The following is a 16,807-nucleotide window of genomic DNA, read 5'->3' on the forward strand; positions in this document are numbered from 1 at the left end:
GGCACATACACACATACCTCCGATTTTATATATATATATATATATATATATATATATATATATATATATATATATATATATATATATATATATATATATATATATATATATATATATATATATATATATATATATAGATGTATTTTTGTTTAAATTTCCTGCTTACACAATTCTTTCTGTATTTCCTAACAAGTATATTCTTGGATATAATTTTCAAAGTCTTTAATAAAAATAAAAAAAAAATAAAAAAAAGTAGTATGTGAAGCAGATAGTCTTTATCCCTTTCTTGAACTTTGTGGTGTCTCTTTCTAGTTTTAATTCCTTTGGAATGGAGTTCCACCACCTTGGAGCCATTACTGAGAACATTCTTGTCTTGACGCTTTTGTATTTGATGTCTCTGAACGACTATTTCCAGCAAGTTTTCTTGGCTCGAGCGCAAGTCGTGTGCTGATGTATGTTAATGTAGTCTGGCAGCTAGATATTGTGGTTCTGAGAGATGAATGATTTTGTGTGTCAATAACAAGATCTTGAATTTTGCCCTGCTTTCAGTCGGGAGTCTGTGTAACGTAGTGGTGGGGTTGCACTCGTCTGCCTGGAGTTTCCTATCTTGCTGCTGTGTTTTGTACCATTTGAATCTGCTTGATCATGTACTTTGGAATGCCCAGCAGGATTGTGTTGCAATAGTAAAAGATTGAGAGTACCAAGGTTGTTGTTACGTTGGACCTTACCTGATTCTTCAGTGGGATGATCAGTTGGGCGTCGTCTGCATAGATGTAGTGTTCCCAACCCAGTTTTCTGATGAATTTCCCCAGTGGTTGGAGGAAGATGTTGAACAGCATGGGTGACATAGCGAAACACTGCTGTACCCCTAGGTCTATTTCTTTCTAGTTATTTGTGTTCCCCTGCCATTCTACTCTCGTTAAGTCTTTTAGACAGAAAGGACACTATCCGTGCCTTAACTTTTCCTTCGAGGCCCAATTCTCTGGATCTTGATTTTAGCAGTTTGTTTTGGACTAGGCAAAAGGCTGCTGAGAGGTCCAGAACTTCAGCAGTATGCCTTCTCCTTTTGCATGGAGTTTGTGAATCGAGCCCTGTACTGCTACTAGCATGCTCCAGGTGTCTTCTGAACCTTGATTGGGCCTGGTCTAGCTTTGAGTTTTCTAGGAAGTCTATTGTTGGCAGGCTAGTTTGTCTATTAGTTTAGATATCCACAGTTGGTTGGCTACCAGTCTGTAGTTGGAGGGATCTTCTAGGTCTTTTTCTTTACTTTTCAGGATGGGCTTGATGACTGAGAGTTTCCATTTAAGTGGAACATTTCCAGACTGTAAGGATTCATTGATAAGGTACATGAGGTAGGAGAGTCCTGGACCTTCAAGCTCTCCCATCTGGTGTATCGGACATGTGTTGAGGGATGGTGGGCCCGGTTTTGCTCTTCTCAGAAGTTTCTTCACCTGGATCTCTGTGGCGGATTCAAACTTTGTATGTCCTTTGTATGTTTGTCTATTAATATGTTGTTTAAGCTGTCTTTCTGTAGCTGCATTATTTTCTCTGTGAAGAAGTTGCTGAATTTTATTGGTTAAGGAGCATTCGTTGGTAATTTCTTTCTGTTTTTTTCCCCTACAAACCATACACTACCTGGTGTAGGGTTTTTGTGGAGATTATGTCTGGCTTCAAGGATCTTTTTTGAGAGGAAATTGTTCTTTTCTTATCTTGATTTCAAGTTTTCATTAAAATTTGATAAATCACCTGTCCAAATTTTAAGCAATGTACAAAGCATAAAAGGGCTTTAACAAGCTACATAAAAAACTCACAAACACATTACAATGTACATGATCCGAGAGGAAAGGGGGAAGAAATACATTTTATGATAGGACAGGAAGACAGTGACTCTAAAACAGGTTTTTCTGGCTTCTTCATCTTCGTCTGATTTCCTCCCATTTCTTTTCGAGTTTTCTTTTCTCTCTTTTTAGCTTCATGATTTCATCTGAGGGTGTGAACTCATCTTTTGTATTTTTTATTTTAATGGGGTTACCTCCTCAATGCCTTATCCCAGGAAAGAAGAGAACGGGGAGATATGATTGAAACGTATAAGTACATCACGGGACGCATCGAGTCAGAAGATGATATCTTCTGGCTCATGGGACCCTCAACCACCAGAGGGCATCCGCTGAAAATCAGGGGAGGAAAGTTTCATGGCGACTCCAGGAAGTACTTCTTCACCGAAAGAGTGGTGGATCATTGGAACAGACTCCCACTCCAGGTGATAACAGCCAGCAGCGTGACGGATTTTAAGAAAAAATGGGATACTCACGTGGGATCTTTAAGGGAGTAAATTCAGGGGGGGATACTTGGAATGGGCAGACTTGGTGGGCTATAGCCCTTTTCTGCCGCTTTTTTTCTATGTTTCTATGAGAACAGAACTGTAAGGTCTCTGATCTCCGGGTTTTACTTCTCTGAGGTGTCTCTCCAGTCTGGTTTTGAATTTGGTGTTATCAGTGAATCCTCTCCCCATTTTCGGTCTCGTTCTGGAGGTATTTGATTGCTTCTTACTTTCAAGTTGTCTTATCCTGAAGCGTACTAAGTGGTGGTCTATCCATAACACTTTCATAGAGGTGGGGTTGCAGTCCCCTGTATCGTCTTCTCTGCCAAACAGTACATCTAATGTGTGTCCTTTAGTATGGGGGTTTTCCACACTACCGTGTTTCCCCCATTATAGGACCTCCTCCTTTAGTAAGACACCCCCCTTTTTTTCCCCACCTGGGAAATATAAGGCCCCCCCCCCGAAAATAAGGCACTATTTGGCAAGCACCCCCACAGCCTCCCGACCACCCCCATCATGTAGAAGCTCCTACCGGTGTCCTGCTGCTTCCTCTTGGCGGTCCCGACACGATCGGGGCAAGAGGGAGCTCAAGCCCTCTTGCCCCAGCCAACCGCGGCACCCCCGACACGATCGGGGCAAGAGGGAGCCCAAGCCCTCTTGCCCCCCCGACTCCCCGACACTATCGGGGCAAAAGGGAGCCCAAGCCCTCTTGCCCCGCCGACTCCCCAACTCCCCGACAATATCGGGCCAGGAGGGAGCCCAAGTCCTCCTGGCCCTGGCGACCCCTCCCCCCCCCCCGCTAGTTGTTCGGGCCAGGAGGGAGACCAAACCCTCCTGGCCACGGCGACCCCCTACCCCCATCCCGCACTACATTACGGGCAGGAGGGATCCCAGGCCCTCCTGCCTTCGACGCAAACCCCCCTCCCTCCAACGACCGCCCTCCCCCCAAGAACCTCCGACCGCCCCCCCAGCCGACCCGCGACCCCCCTGGCCGACCCCCATGACACCCCCACCCCCCTTCCTTGTACCTTTCTGTAGTTGGCCGGACAGATGGGAACCAAACCCGCCTGTCCGGCAGGCAGCCAACGACGGAATGAGGCCGGATTGGCCCATCCATCCCAAAGCTCCGCCTACTGGTGGGGCCTAAGGCGCCTGGGCCAATCAGAATAGGCCCGGGAGCCTTAGGTCCCACCTGGGGGCGGGGCCTGAGGCACATGGGCCCAACCCAACCATGTGCCCAAGGCCCCGCCCCCAGGTGGGACCTAAGGCTCCCGGGCCTATTCTGATTGGCCCAGGCGCCTTAGGCCCCACCAGTAGGCGAGCTTTGGGATGATGGGCCAATCCGGCCTCATTCCGTCGTTGGCTGCCTGCCGGACAGGCGGGTTTGGCTCCCGTCTGTCCGGCCAACTACAGAAAGGTACGGGGAAGGGGGGTGTGGGTGTCGTGGGGGTCGGCCAGGGGGGTTGCGGGTTGGCTGGGGGGGGCGGTCGGAGGTTCTTTGGGGGGGCGGTCGTTGGGGGGAGGGGGGTTTGCGTCGAGGGCAGGAGGGCCTGGGATCCCTCCTGCCCGTAATGTAGTGCGGGGTGGGGGTAGGGGGTCGCCGTGGCCAGGAGGGTTTGGGCTCCCTCCTGGCCCGAACAACTAGCGGGGGGGGGGGGGTCGCAAGGGCCAGGAGGACTTGGGCTCCCTCCTGGCCCGATATTGTCGGGGAGTTGGGGAGTCGGCGGGGCAAGAGGGCTTGGGCTCCCTTTTGCCCCGATCGTGTCGGGGAGTCGGGGGGCAAGAGGGCTTGAGCTGCCTCTTGCCCCGATCGTGTCGGGGGTGCCGCGGTTGGCTGGGGCAAGAGGGCTTGAGCTCCCTCTTGCCCCGATTGTGTCGGGGAGTCGGGGGGTAAGTGGGCTTGAGCTCCCTCTTGCCCCGATCGTGTCGGGGAGTCGGGACCGCCAAGAGGTAGCAGCAGGACACCGGTATAAGCTTGTACATGATGGGGGGGGGGTGTCGGGAAGCTGTGGGGGTGCGAGCGGTCCTTCAGGGTGGGGGTGCGGGTGGGAGTACGTGCGAGCGGTCCTTCGGGGTGGGGGTGCGAGCGGTCCTGCGGGGGGGGGGGTGAATCGGACGTCGGAGGGGGGATCAGGCTTTCAGGGTGGGGACAGGACTTCAAGGGGGAGAGGAGAGTCAGGGCGGGCGAAAGGAGTGTCGGACGGCGACGTGAGAGTCGGGCAGCATGCGCGGTATACGGGTGTGCGCGGTATATAAAAATTTCTGTACATAAATTTGTGTTTTTCGCGCGCTATACCCGTGTGCGCGTTATCTACGTGCAAATACGGTACTTGTAGTGATACCGTACATAGTGATGCTGCCATCTAGTGTTTTAAAAGCAAACTGCAAATCTGTATCTGATCTGTACGGTATGTGGAGGATGCTGTTTTCTAACAGATTTGAAAGCTGATTTCAAGTTCAAACTTTACAAGTGTACATTTACCGTGTTACAGACACATTTCCAAAAACGTTAGCTTGCCATGTAAAAGGTAAATAAAAATTGGCATGCAAATCCTTTAAACCAGATTGTTAACTGTAAAATCAAAAATCTGGTTTAAAGGATTTGCATGCCAATTTTTATTTACCTTTTACATGGCAAGCTAACATTTTTCTCTCCGTACTGTTAAGATGGTAACCGCCCATCCCCCTGATTCTCTTGTGCCATTTTGAGTCCCCCCTCTGATGCCCTCTGTATCATTTTAAAAGATCACCCCCCCCCTCCCACTCAGGATACCCTAGTGCCATTTTTTATTCTTTTACCCTTAGGCATGGCCACAAAAAGAAAAAGCTACTCTGTGGAGTACAAGAGGAGAATCGTGGAAGATTCTTGGGGCCAAAATCTTGCTGCTTTCTGTAAAGAAAAAATGTTGAATATACGATTGCTCCGCAAGTGGCGAGCAGAGTATGGTAAACTAGTTGAACAAGTGGAAAAGGGAAATTCTAACAAACGCAAGTGTGGATCAGGTCGGAAACCAATATTTTCTGAGCTGGAAGATCTGATCTGTGAATGGGTTGTTGACAGGAGAACAAAGGCTTTGGTTGTGAATAGGGCTCATATTCAAGAATTCGCCCTTGCAATGGCGCCACAGTTTAACATAGCCTCTGAAAATTTCAAAGCATCACAACACTGGCTGGATAATTTCCTTCAGAGAAGTGAATTGTCTTTAAGAAGATCCACGACATTGTTTAGGCTGGAAGATGCTCAAGTGATTAAGCGAGCACTTGCATTCAAGTCCTTTATTGATGAGATTGACTTCTCTAAATACAAGCTTTCCAACATGATTGCTATGGATGAAACTGCAGTGTTTATGGGCCAATCATCTCAAACAACAATTGAACAGCGGGGTGCCTCCTCAGTGTACATTCCCTCCACTGCTTATGAAAGTGCACGTGTGACCTGTATTTTGGCAATTCGTCTGGATGGCACTAAAGTCCTACCTCTAATAATTTCTAAGGGCAAGAAGGAAAAGATTGAACGTGTTTCAGGAATTTTTGTCCTTGAAACTGAAAAAGCCTGGGCCACACAAGCTGTTATAAGAAAGTGGGTAGATTTAATGCTGCCACTTGTTATGCGAGGAGGTCAAAGAGGTCTGCTAGTCTGGGATGCAGCTAGCACTCACCGTGCTAAAGATATAAAGTCATTTCTTCATGAAAGAAAAATAGATCAAATAATGATTCCTGCGGGAATGACGGCCTATCTCCAGACCCTTGATATTGCAATCAACAAGCCATTCAAGGACAATCTGCGCATGGAAATTAATGACTACATTGAAAATAGAATGGAGAGAAATCAGCGTGGAAACTTTGTGAAACCTAAACTGCAAGAGATTGACTTGGGTGAAGAATTCATGGGATAAAATCACTGACAGTTGCATTGAACATGCATTACGAGCAGGCTACCTTGATAAGAAGTACTCATTTGAGGACACTGCTATTGCTAAACATGAGAGATTTGGTCCACTGATTGTGAAAGAAATGGAGTCCCAAGTAATTGACCTGGAACCTCAGGGTGTGAGTTATTATGATGATGTTCCAGAAGATGATGACTTGATTGTCATTGATTAAATGTGTAAATGTATCATACTGTAAACTGTTATACAGTAAATGTTTTTCTGGTTTGTGATACAGTTTTTTCTGGTTTGTGATACAGCTTTTCTGGTTTGTGATGACCTGTACCATATACAGGTAATAAATGTCTTTTTTTCAGCAATAAATGTGTACTGTATTCTTCTTCATGGAAAAATAAGACATCCCCCTGAAAATAAGACCTTGTGCATATTTTGGAGTTTTTAAAAATATAAGACAGTGTCATATATTCGGGGAAACAGGGTATTTGGTGTAGTCCTAGACCTTCCAGTTTTTGGACTGTTGGCTGGGCATATCTCATTTGTTGGAATCCCAGGTTGGATTTGTGTATTACTGCTACCTCCCCCTCACCTATTCTATTTTGGAACATGATGTGGTAGTCTGGTGGGCACACTTTGCTTATGATGACCCCACTGTTGTCTGCAAGCCAGGATTCTGTTACCACTAGGAAGCTCGTGTGTTCCTCTGTAAGTCTGCGATCAGAGTTCCTTTCTCATTCATGGATCTTGTATTTAGTAGGCCTCCTTTCCATGGTGTATTTTGTTTTTGTGCTTTCTGATTAGTGTGTGTTGTTTGTCTGTTTAATTTTCTTTTTGTGTAATGCTTTGTCGCCAGCCTTCTCCCTGTCAGTGTTGATCTTATTGTGCCCTTTCCAAAGCACATTATTTGATTGAGGAGTGATCCTATGTACCCTTCTTATGCTTATAAGCAGTAGATGTTGCCCTAGTCACTGAGTTATGCACCTTTGTTGTAGTGTGTGGTGAATATAGGTTAAATTAGCATGCAGTCTTCCAAATAGTTATCATTTAGGTTGAAATACAGTCAGCAAGCAGTTCAATCAGTAATCTCAATATACCAGCAAGCAGCTCATTTAAGTTATTCAAGCATACACTCTGCAAAGGTAACATTAAGTTGGTGGCATACAAGCAGCAAGCGGTTCATTTAGTAATCCTAACATACCAGCAAGCGGTTCAAATAAGTTTTAGCAGTCCATGAAATTATTCTAACATACATGCTGCAAAAGTGATTTTGAACTGATGGTATGCAAGCAGTTCATTTAGTGATCCTAATATATCATTAAACCTTATGTTAATCTGCAGTATTTATTAAGCTGTTAGCAGTTGGCAAGCAGTAGCAGTTTGGAGAACTAGCGTACAGACCAGTTACCTTGTGATATCCTCTCTGCTGCATGGTTTGCTGAGCTGGAGTATGGTGCTGCTCAAATGGAAAGAGGTCTACAGGAAGGGGCCACACAAAGGGCTTTTGGTGGTACAGGCCCGCCTGTCATGCAACCCTTTGAGAAATGAAGATAGACTCTCCGCAAACCCCATCTGCTCAGTGTTCTTTTCAGAGCGGGGTTTGAGCTCAACCCACCTCTTTTCCTTGGCACCCAGACACGAGGATCCTAGTCTCAGAGCGCTGGGAGACCCCTGAAGGTTTTATAATCAAAACCAAAGCCCTATACTAGCTAGAAATTGTATCACTCAAAATATAAGCTGGATCAGTGCATTAGAATCAACAGAAGCTACACAGAAACACTTGTTAAAGGAGGAAAAGCCTCAGACCCTTGTGTGGAAAACCTCTTAACTTAAGAGGATTGGTTAGCATCACTGGCAAAAAACCTCCTGTCCACCTGTGTTACAGCTGCTGAATTTTAAATTTAAAAGTGCTGCATTTGTTACTGCAGTCAAAATTACATTAAAAAATACATTGCTGAATGCTTCTTAAAGTGCTGACATTTTTAAGTGCTTTCAAAATGCTTCTCAAAGTTCTGGTCATATGTTCACATAACCAAATGTAAATGCTGCTTTCAAACAGTTCTTAAATGCTGATATGGAACATTGAATCAACAAAAACTTATCTGTGGCTCTTACGGCTGTGTGTCACAATCTTATCTCTGGCTCTATGCAAGCTTCTTTTCCTGCCCCATCCAATTTTGGCCAAATAGCGTTTCGCCCAAAGGCTGCTTCAGGGATTAGGAGGGATAGTTTGAAAAATGGTACCAGTAGTGCTCAATGCCCATGCCACAAAGTTCAGGTGCCATTTTTCAAACTATCCCTCCTAATCCCTGAAGCAGCCTTTGGACAAAATGCTATTTGGCCAACGTCGGATGGGGTAGGAAAAGAAGCATAGAGCCAGAGATTTTCTGTGTTTCTTCTGTTGATTCTGATGCACTGATCCAGCTTATATTTTAAGAGAGACCCCTGAAGGCAGCTAAAACCATGGCTAAACTATGGGCTAGATCAGGGGTAGGCAATTCCAGTCCTCGAGAGCCGGAGCCAGGTCAGGTTTTCAGGATATCCACAATGAATATGTATGAGATGGATTTGCATGCACTGCCTCCTTGAGATGCAAATCTATCTCATGAATATTTATTGTGGATATCCTGAAAACCTGACCTGGCTGCGGCTCTCGAGGACTGAAATTGCCTACCCCTGGGCTAGATTCACGAACCTGCCCAATCGGGCCCGATCTGGGCAGGTCCGATGAATTCAGGAAACTTCAATATGCAGATGGGGGCGATGAGAGGAACACCCCCATCTGCCTGCCCGGATCACTCTATAACAATCCCAGCGCATGTGCAGACCATCTGTAGATGGTCTGTGCATGCGCTGGACCTCCAGGCCCAGCAGGGGTTCTCCCCCCCCTTTTTTTTTACTTTTGGAGCCTGTGATTTTAACCCGCTTAAGCCCGTGTGTTAAAACCACGATCTTCCACTGCGGGGAAGGGTGGGAGAATCGGGGCAGGCAGGTGTGTTTGGGTTCGGAGTAGCAGGAGATCGGGGCTGAAGGGTCAGAGAGAAGGGCGGCAGAAGGCAGGGCAGCCAGAAAGGGCTTGAGCGACTGGTCCTCAGCAGTCGCTTGGGAGTGATCGGCCAGCCCAGTCAGTGTTGCAGGGTTTTGGTTTGTGAATCGGGTCCCTGCCTACTTTACATGCTATTGCCCTCATTTGCATGCGCAGATCGGAGGATGGTCGGCAGAGAGTTAAGTGAATTGGGCCGGGGTCGCAAACTGATCGGTACACGATCGGTTTGCTTTGTGAATCTAGCCCTATATCCCATGAATCAGGAATTCCAGCAAACGTCTGCTATGCCAAAAGTGGACTCCTTGGTAGCCCAGATGACCAAACACACTTCAATACCAAGCGGAGAAGGAGTGGTTTTAAAGGATCCATAGGACCACAGAGTGAATACAGTTCTCCGGAAGCAGTTTGAGGCTTTAGCCTTAGGGGTTAAGGCTGCAGCCGTGGCACATGCCTGCCATTCTAGTCTCCAGAATTCAGAGCCTGCTGGACTCTAACCCATGCCTCAGCTTGTGCTGGTGGGCATAGACTATGTAGCGGATGCACTCTGACAGTATTAGAATCATGGGGAAAGCCTCAGCCTTTTTGATAGCCGTCCATCATATGTTTTGGATCTGGCAATGGGCAGGTGATTCAATTTCTAAAGCGATGCTGAGCAGGCTTTCTTTCAAGGGACAAATATTGTTTGGCAAGGGCTTGGATGATCTATCTTCAGCCAAGATCTTTGCCAGACAGCAGACCTTGAGCAGCTAGAGGCCAGAGCCAGAGGTCCTTTTGTGACTCCTGGCACTCTTGCCAGTATTCCACAGGAGTCTCTACCAGAAGAACCTTTCAGGGGTCCAAAAAGAAATTCTCTGCGAACTGCAGGAACCAAGGTTCAGGTTCCCGCTCTGCTGTGTTGGCCACAATGATGCCAGCCCTCAAGTTGATCCTGTGAAGATTGAGGTTGGCTCTTGGAATATCCAGAGGCCTGGGAATGGATAATGTCCAACCGCTGGGTGTTATCAAAGAAGGTTACAAGATAAGGGTTTGCCAACTGGTTCATGGATTCACCGGCAGGGCAGTCGGAGAAAGCAAAACAAATCCGAACAATTTTGCGGAAGTTACTAGCTATCCAATCCATAGAACCACTTCCTCCAGATGACTCGGGCTCTGGCAGATACTCCATATACCTTGTACTAAAGAAAGTCTTGGAGGAGGGGAACCTATCTTTGAACTCAAACAAGTTAACCTCGGTTTCAAATTGAGACTGTTTGGTCCTTTATCGCAGCAGTGGACCCAGGAAAGTTTTTGGCCACCTTTAGATTTGACAGAAGCTTACCTTTACATCCCCATCTTCCCAAACGCAGGAAGTTCCTCAGATTCCATGTGATGGAAAATTACTACCAATTCTCACTGCTTCCTTTTTGGGCTAGCAACAGCGCCCCAAACTTTCACCAAGGTTATAGTAGTGGTGGTGGCAACAGCTCATCTCTGCAGAGTGGGTTGGCAGGTGCACCCGTACTTGGATGATCAGCTCATCAGAGCGCTGTCCCGACCAGAAAGAGAAAAGAGGGTAGCTTCAGTTGTGGAAGCGCTGCAGAATCTGGAATGGATTGTGAACTTCTGAAAGAACCACCTGGTTCCGACACAATACCTGGAATATCTGAGAGTCTTATTCAGTATTGCAGAAGGCTGAGTGTTTCTTCTAGAAGAATTCAAATAGAAGTTTTGTGGTTGGAGCCAAGAGCCTAATGCACGGCATTACATTCAAGTCCTTGAGTCAATGGCAGCCACGATTAGAGGTGGTGCCCTGGGCAAAGGCATATATGCGCCCTCTCCAGGATGCCTTGCTGTCTTGCTGTTCGCCTCTGAGAGACTGCCTGCAAACTCTGCTCCCTTGGAAAGTGGCAGCTAAGTGCAGCATGAGCGGGTGGTCTATCCACAGTGTCTGGTAAAGGGGATCCTATTTTGGATTGATTTTTCTGGGTTACCTTTACAACATTGCAATTGTCACCCAGTATAAGGCCATTGGACTCTGTCTTGAACAATCAACAGATTGGAACTCCGAGCAGTTCAGATGGTGCTGCTTCAACTGCAGTCTTTGTGGAGGTCAAAGCAGTCAGAGTCTTCTCTGACAGTGCCACAGCAGTGGCTTATGTTAGCAGGAAGGGGAGCAGCAGGAATGCTCTGCTCTGGCAGGAGGTAAAGGCATTGTTCTGCTGGGATGAAATATACCTTCAGATGATCTCTCTCTGCGGTGCATGTAGCCAGAGTGTACAATGTTCAAGTAGATAATCTCAGTAGACAAGACAGTGGACCCAGGAGAGTGGATGTGGTCTCTGAAAGCTTTCCAGGCCATTGTGAGAAGATAGGTCTTCCAATGTTTGACCAAATGGCAACTGCAAAGAACGAGAAGGCAGATCAGTTCTTCAGTCGCAGATAGGAACCCAGAAGCACAGGGCTAAATGCCCTGATTCAACCGTGGCCAGAGACTAGGCTGCTGTATGTGTTTTCCCCTTGACCCATGATAGGCTGAGTGATCCACGAGCTCATCACCCGGTGCCTGTAGAATGCGGACCTTCTCCGACTACAAAAGGAGTTATGTCTAAAGCTCCAAATGCATCCAGACTTACTCTCGCAGGGGCCAATTGCCCTAGAAGATCCGGGACACTTTGGTCTTCATGACTCTTGACTCATTGCTATTCTAGAGGCAAAAAGCCAACAACTGTTTCAGCGTTTGCTAAGGCATGGGAGACGTTTCAGTGCTGATACAGCAAAGAAAAGTTAGAGCTGGGCAGTGCCCCCATCTTGTCCATACTGGCGTTCCTACAGGAAGGCCTTGACTAGGGAATGGCAGTGGTGTCCCTTAGAGTTCAAGTAGCGGGACTCTTCTGTTTACGGAGATGAGAGAAGAGGGCTTTGCTAGTGGCCCACCCAGATACAGGTTCCTGAAGGGTGCTCCGAGCCTACGGCCTCCAATTCAACAATAGTTTTCATCTTGGAACCTTAATATAGTCTTACAGGAAGGAACTCAGCAGAACACCATATGAGCTCTTAAGGATTCTTCACTCATGAATCTCATGGTTAAAACAGGTGGCAATTCCTTCTGCCAAGAGAATTTCAGAATTGCAGGCCCTGTCAAGCAGAGAGCCATTTATCTGGATCATGGAATTGGAAGTGATCTTGCAGATGGTTCCTTCTTTTCTGGCAAAAGTCGTTTAGGCATTTTCATATCAACCAAGAAGTTAGACTACCAACATTTCACCCCACAGGGTCCAAGAAAAAAGACAAGGTCTTAAAGGTTTTGGATGTCAGAAGAATCCTTGTGTTACTTGGAGGTGACTAATGAGTTTAGTCTCTCGGATCATCTTTTTGTGTTAACCAGTCAGGTGAGATGAGGCAGACCCACTTCCAAAGCTACCATCTTCAGATGGTTTTGTAGAGTGATATCCTCTGCATACATTGGTTGTGGCAAACAGTCACCTATCTCTTTGAAAGCACATTAGATGAGGAGTGGCCGCCTCTTGGGTGGAAGCAAGAGCGATTCCTCCTCAGGAAATTTGTGAGTCAGTTACCTGGTCTTCCCTTCATACTTTCACCAAGTTCTACAGGGTGGACATAGCAGCACAGGAGGATGCTGTTTTTGGGTCCTCAGTACTGCATGCAGGCTCATTTTTCCCACCCTTTGAGACTTCTTAGTGGAAAAATATTAGGTTCTTACCTTGATAATATCTTTTCCAGTAGATACGGATGGTATGCTAACCCCCTGCCCAGTAATTATCTGATGTGCCTGCTTTCCGACTCAAGCTTTAGTGGTCAGCTACACAGCTAAGCTTTTTCCTCTAAGTTGGATTATGGGATTAAGAAGCATGTGAGAATATACTTAAAGGAGGAATGCTTGAACTTCAAAAATGTTCAGACTTGTTATATTCTTGTTTAACTTGTATTTTTCTTACATCCATTGTTCCTCTGAGGCTGGTTAATGTTTTAACTACACTACTGTTCGTTCAGTGATTTTGTTTTTAAAATTCTGAGCAGATCAAACACTGTCAGAGGATTCCATGTACCCCTCCTTCTCATGTCATCTTCTGTAGGGCTGTTGCCGACTTTGGTGTGAACTGAAGGGGGCAGCAGAGACTGGGGAGAAGGAGTAGCTGAAAAGCTGTGATTGACATTGTCTGCAGAATGCTTACAAGTAGGCATGGACAACTCTATGGTTCATCATACCATCCTTATCTACTGGAAAAGATATTATCAAAGTAAGAACCTAATCTCTTTTTAGGAATAGTAACAGAGGAGCCCACAATAGAGAGTTGGTTAAAAAAATAGTAGGTGGATACAAAAATAGTAACATGGTTCCCCAGCACACTTGGGCCCTTATGCAAATGCTAGCCTCAAAATAACTAAGGAAAATAACTATTAGTGATGGATAAAAATTGTCCCTATACTGAACCATAAACAAGGGAACAGAAGATTAAAGGTCCACCAGTGGTAATTGCCTGAGCTGGGTGGTCCAAGATATCTCATATTAAGGCTTAGCATGTTCTTGTAGGACCAGTACCTTGATGGGTTAGTTTTTGGACAAACCGTGACAATTTAAAAAAAACAACAAAAAACCACTCCTTCCTAAGCCATGATATGTAGTATGAGCTGTTTCTCATACTGTGTTGCTCCTAGTAATGGCAGATTCTTTTATAGAATGTCTAGTTTTTAACAGTGTACTTAGATCATTTCTTCAGCTACTTAAATTCCTAATGATCAAACCTGCACAGTTAGCAAAGAGCGAATAGAAGACTCATATTCTATAAGTAGACAATGACAGACATGACATTTCTATTTTATTTTCTGGTGGCCAGCATGCTGGAAAATGTACTACATAAAACACTGAAGAATACACCTGCTTGCCATTATAATATAGTTTGTATTGGACAATGCATGTAAACTTGGAACTTTCTACTTGGAAATAGGGCTCTGATATGCAGATAGCAACAAAAAGAAATCCAACCAAATCTGCAGGAAAACCACCAAAACAGGAAAATCAAACAAAAACTGCAGACAATATACTCTTGGTTGGTAATATTACTGCATTTTAATTTTGGAATAATAAACTCTTGCCTGCATCGTGTAAATTGTCTGCAGTTTTTGTTGGTTTTTCTGATATGCAGATACCAGAATTTAACTTGAGAACAAAATTTGCTGTATAGTTGAAGAAAGTTAATGCATAGTGAAAGTTAATGCCCCCCCCCAAAAAAAAAATTAAAACACTCCAATACAAAACACACACACTATACCTGTATCCAGACATGGTAATGCTGCATCAAGACATGGTAGTCTATAGCTGTTTCTGCACCCAACACATTATATATGGAATGCATTTACACAGATTATTTTTGTTTAGGAACTGCTCTCAATGGAGTGGTTTCATATCGCATTTTATTGAGACACTTGTTTAAAGCTACCAGGTTATCAAACACTTGGCCTAAGGCTCAAGAAATGCATTATTTTATATGAAGTATTGAATTGTTGTAGTGTTGAAAAGATCCCGTAATCATAAAGCAGTTGAAATTTTAGCTTTTTCCCTTAAAATTTTCAACATACGAGGAGAAGGACTGATTCTTTTGAAAGTTTTGCTCTAATTTCATTTTTTTCCCCTGTAGAGACAAAGAAATGGAGAAGACATTTGAAGTAGTAAGGCACAAAAATAGAGGCAGGGATGAAGCTTCCAAAAACCCGTCACTTCAACTTCAGCTAGACAACCAGTATGCCGTGCTAGGGGAACAATAAAGCCACAAACACTATCATTAAGGAATGCTATCTTGATGACCCTTCTAAGGTAACTAAACTACAGCTATTGGCCATGAACATAGCATTTTCTGAACTCCGTGTCTTACAGCAAGTGTACAGATTGACCCAGTAACTGGATCTCCTGTATCATGGAAACATAAGTAACTTTTTTTTCATCTGCATTGGATATGGGGTAGAAGATGTGGCAGAAAATGCTTGAACAAGATTCACCAGTGTTAATTGTACTGTGTTAAAAGCAACAAAACAACACAAACTGCAGCTAGTGGTCATTTGAAGTCTCTTATGTTCAGATTACTGAGCCTTTCTATGGGTTGACTACCTCCTGATTTGCTGCACTCATGGTGGACACTTGCAAATCCACAACTTTTCTGGAAACAGAACATGACGGGTGTATCTACATGGTAATGTATGTGATCAGTGAAACCTTAAAACCAGCACTCCTGGATGTCTGTAAGAAAATCCTGCTGAAACAGTCAGTGGCTTAGGTTCTGATCTGCTTTAAATGACAGATTTTAAGTGACCTTACTAAAAATGCTCTCCTGTGACCTGTCCTTGAGTGAGGTTTCTTTTTTTTTTGTGTGTGTATTTTTTTCCTTAGCAAACCTGACTGTCTGAAGCATACCCTTTTTTCAAAATGTGGTGTTCCATCTTGTGTTCAAGCAAATAGTGCAGAGCTGTAGTTTTGTTTACCTTTTGGACAGCTGTATTCAGAGAAAAATAAATCCATTTCCTATACAAAATAGGTCAAACGTTCACATTGGTTTGCTTAATTTTTTATATTTTAAACATTTCCTGTGTTCTTAATAAATCTGTCCTCTTTTTGATTTTTGGAAGAGTTAAGAGTATTTAGTTGACATAATGTGAAACCTCTGTTCAGCATAATTGTAAGATACAGGTTACCATAATGATGCAATTTTTAATCTGATCTGTCCATTCCCAAGGGGCTGGAAATAACTTCCCTGTATGCTTCAGAGAACAGGTGCCAGTGCCATGGGAGAGAAACAGCTTGCCAATACGGAGTTAATACATAAAGACTGTAAAACTGTTTCATAGACAAGCATTGTTCAAAGAATACTATGAAGTACAAAAATGTCTTTTCTTGTTCCCTTCTATTTTTTCCTAGCTGAGTTTTTCAGGGTGGCTGGTAGCAGCTGCAGACTTAAAGAAAGCCTGCCATATTTTTCCTGTTGGTCTTTGCACTTTGGTTAGAGCAGGAAGGTAATAAGGATTTTTTTATGGGAAAGTGGATATTCATTATGACAATAGAAAATACCAGCTAGTAACCACAAATGTGTATATGTGTGTCCAGCCAAGCCCCACATGGATATTTTATGAAGAACAGTTTATACTCTTATTTCAGTTTATTCTTAACCATTTAAAAACTGTCCACAATAATGCTGTATCAGGACTTTAGACCTTGGCAAGAAGTGAAATAATATTGTGTAGATACTCAAAGAGCCATACTACCAGAGTTAGATATGTTCTAAAATTTGGCATAGTTGGAAGTGTGAGCATGGTTTTGGGGGGCAGAGTTGTCTCACATCTCTGATCATTTGACAATGCAATATACATGAAACAGCACTGGCACTTTTATGATATAGAAGTGATTGCATGGCTTAAAATATCTGATGGAAAAGTAATTATAAAGATATAGACAGAGACTTACACTAGAGGGACAGGAAAATGTTTAATATGTTTAGTTCCCAAAAATGAAACTGGGTTCCAAACTGCTTTCCTGAAAGTGTAAATCTCTGCCAACACAAACTGTTTTGT

General features: G+C 44.5%; 1 protein-coding gene across 1 annotated transcript in view; it reads left to right on the forward strand.

Annotated features, from left to right (window-relative positions):
* The window catches only part of CDV3 (CDV3 homolog), a 72,349-nt gene extending 55,542 nt beyond the window's left edge, over positions 1–16,807 (forward strand). Inside the window, exon 5 of the mRNA XM_033929980.1 lies at positions 14,887–16,807. Coding sequence (XP_033785871.1) covers positions 14,887–15,013 — 127 coding nt within the window. The 3' untranslated portion in view covers positions 15,014–16,807. The remainder of the gene's footprint in view (positions 1–14,886) is intronic.

This window comes from Geotrypetes seraphini, chromosome 2, assembly GCF_902459505.1.
Source record: "Geotrypetes seraphini chromosome 2, aGeoSer1.1, whole genome shotgun sequence".
NCBI lineage: Eukaryota > Metazoa > Chordata > Amphibia > Gymnophiona > Dermophiidae > Geotrypetes > Geotrypetes seraphini.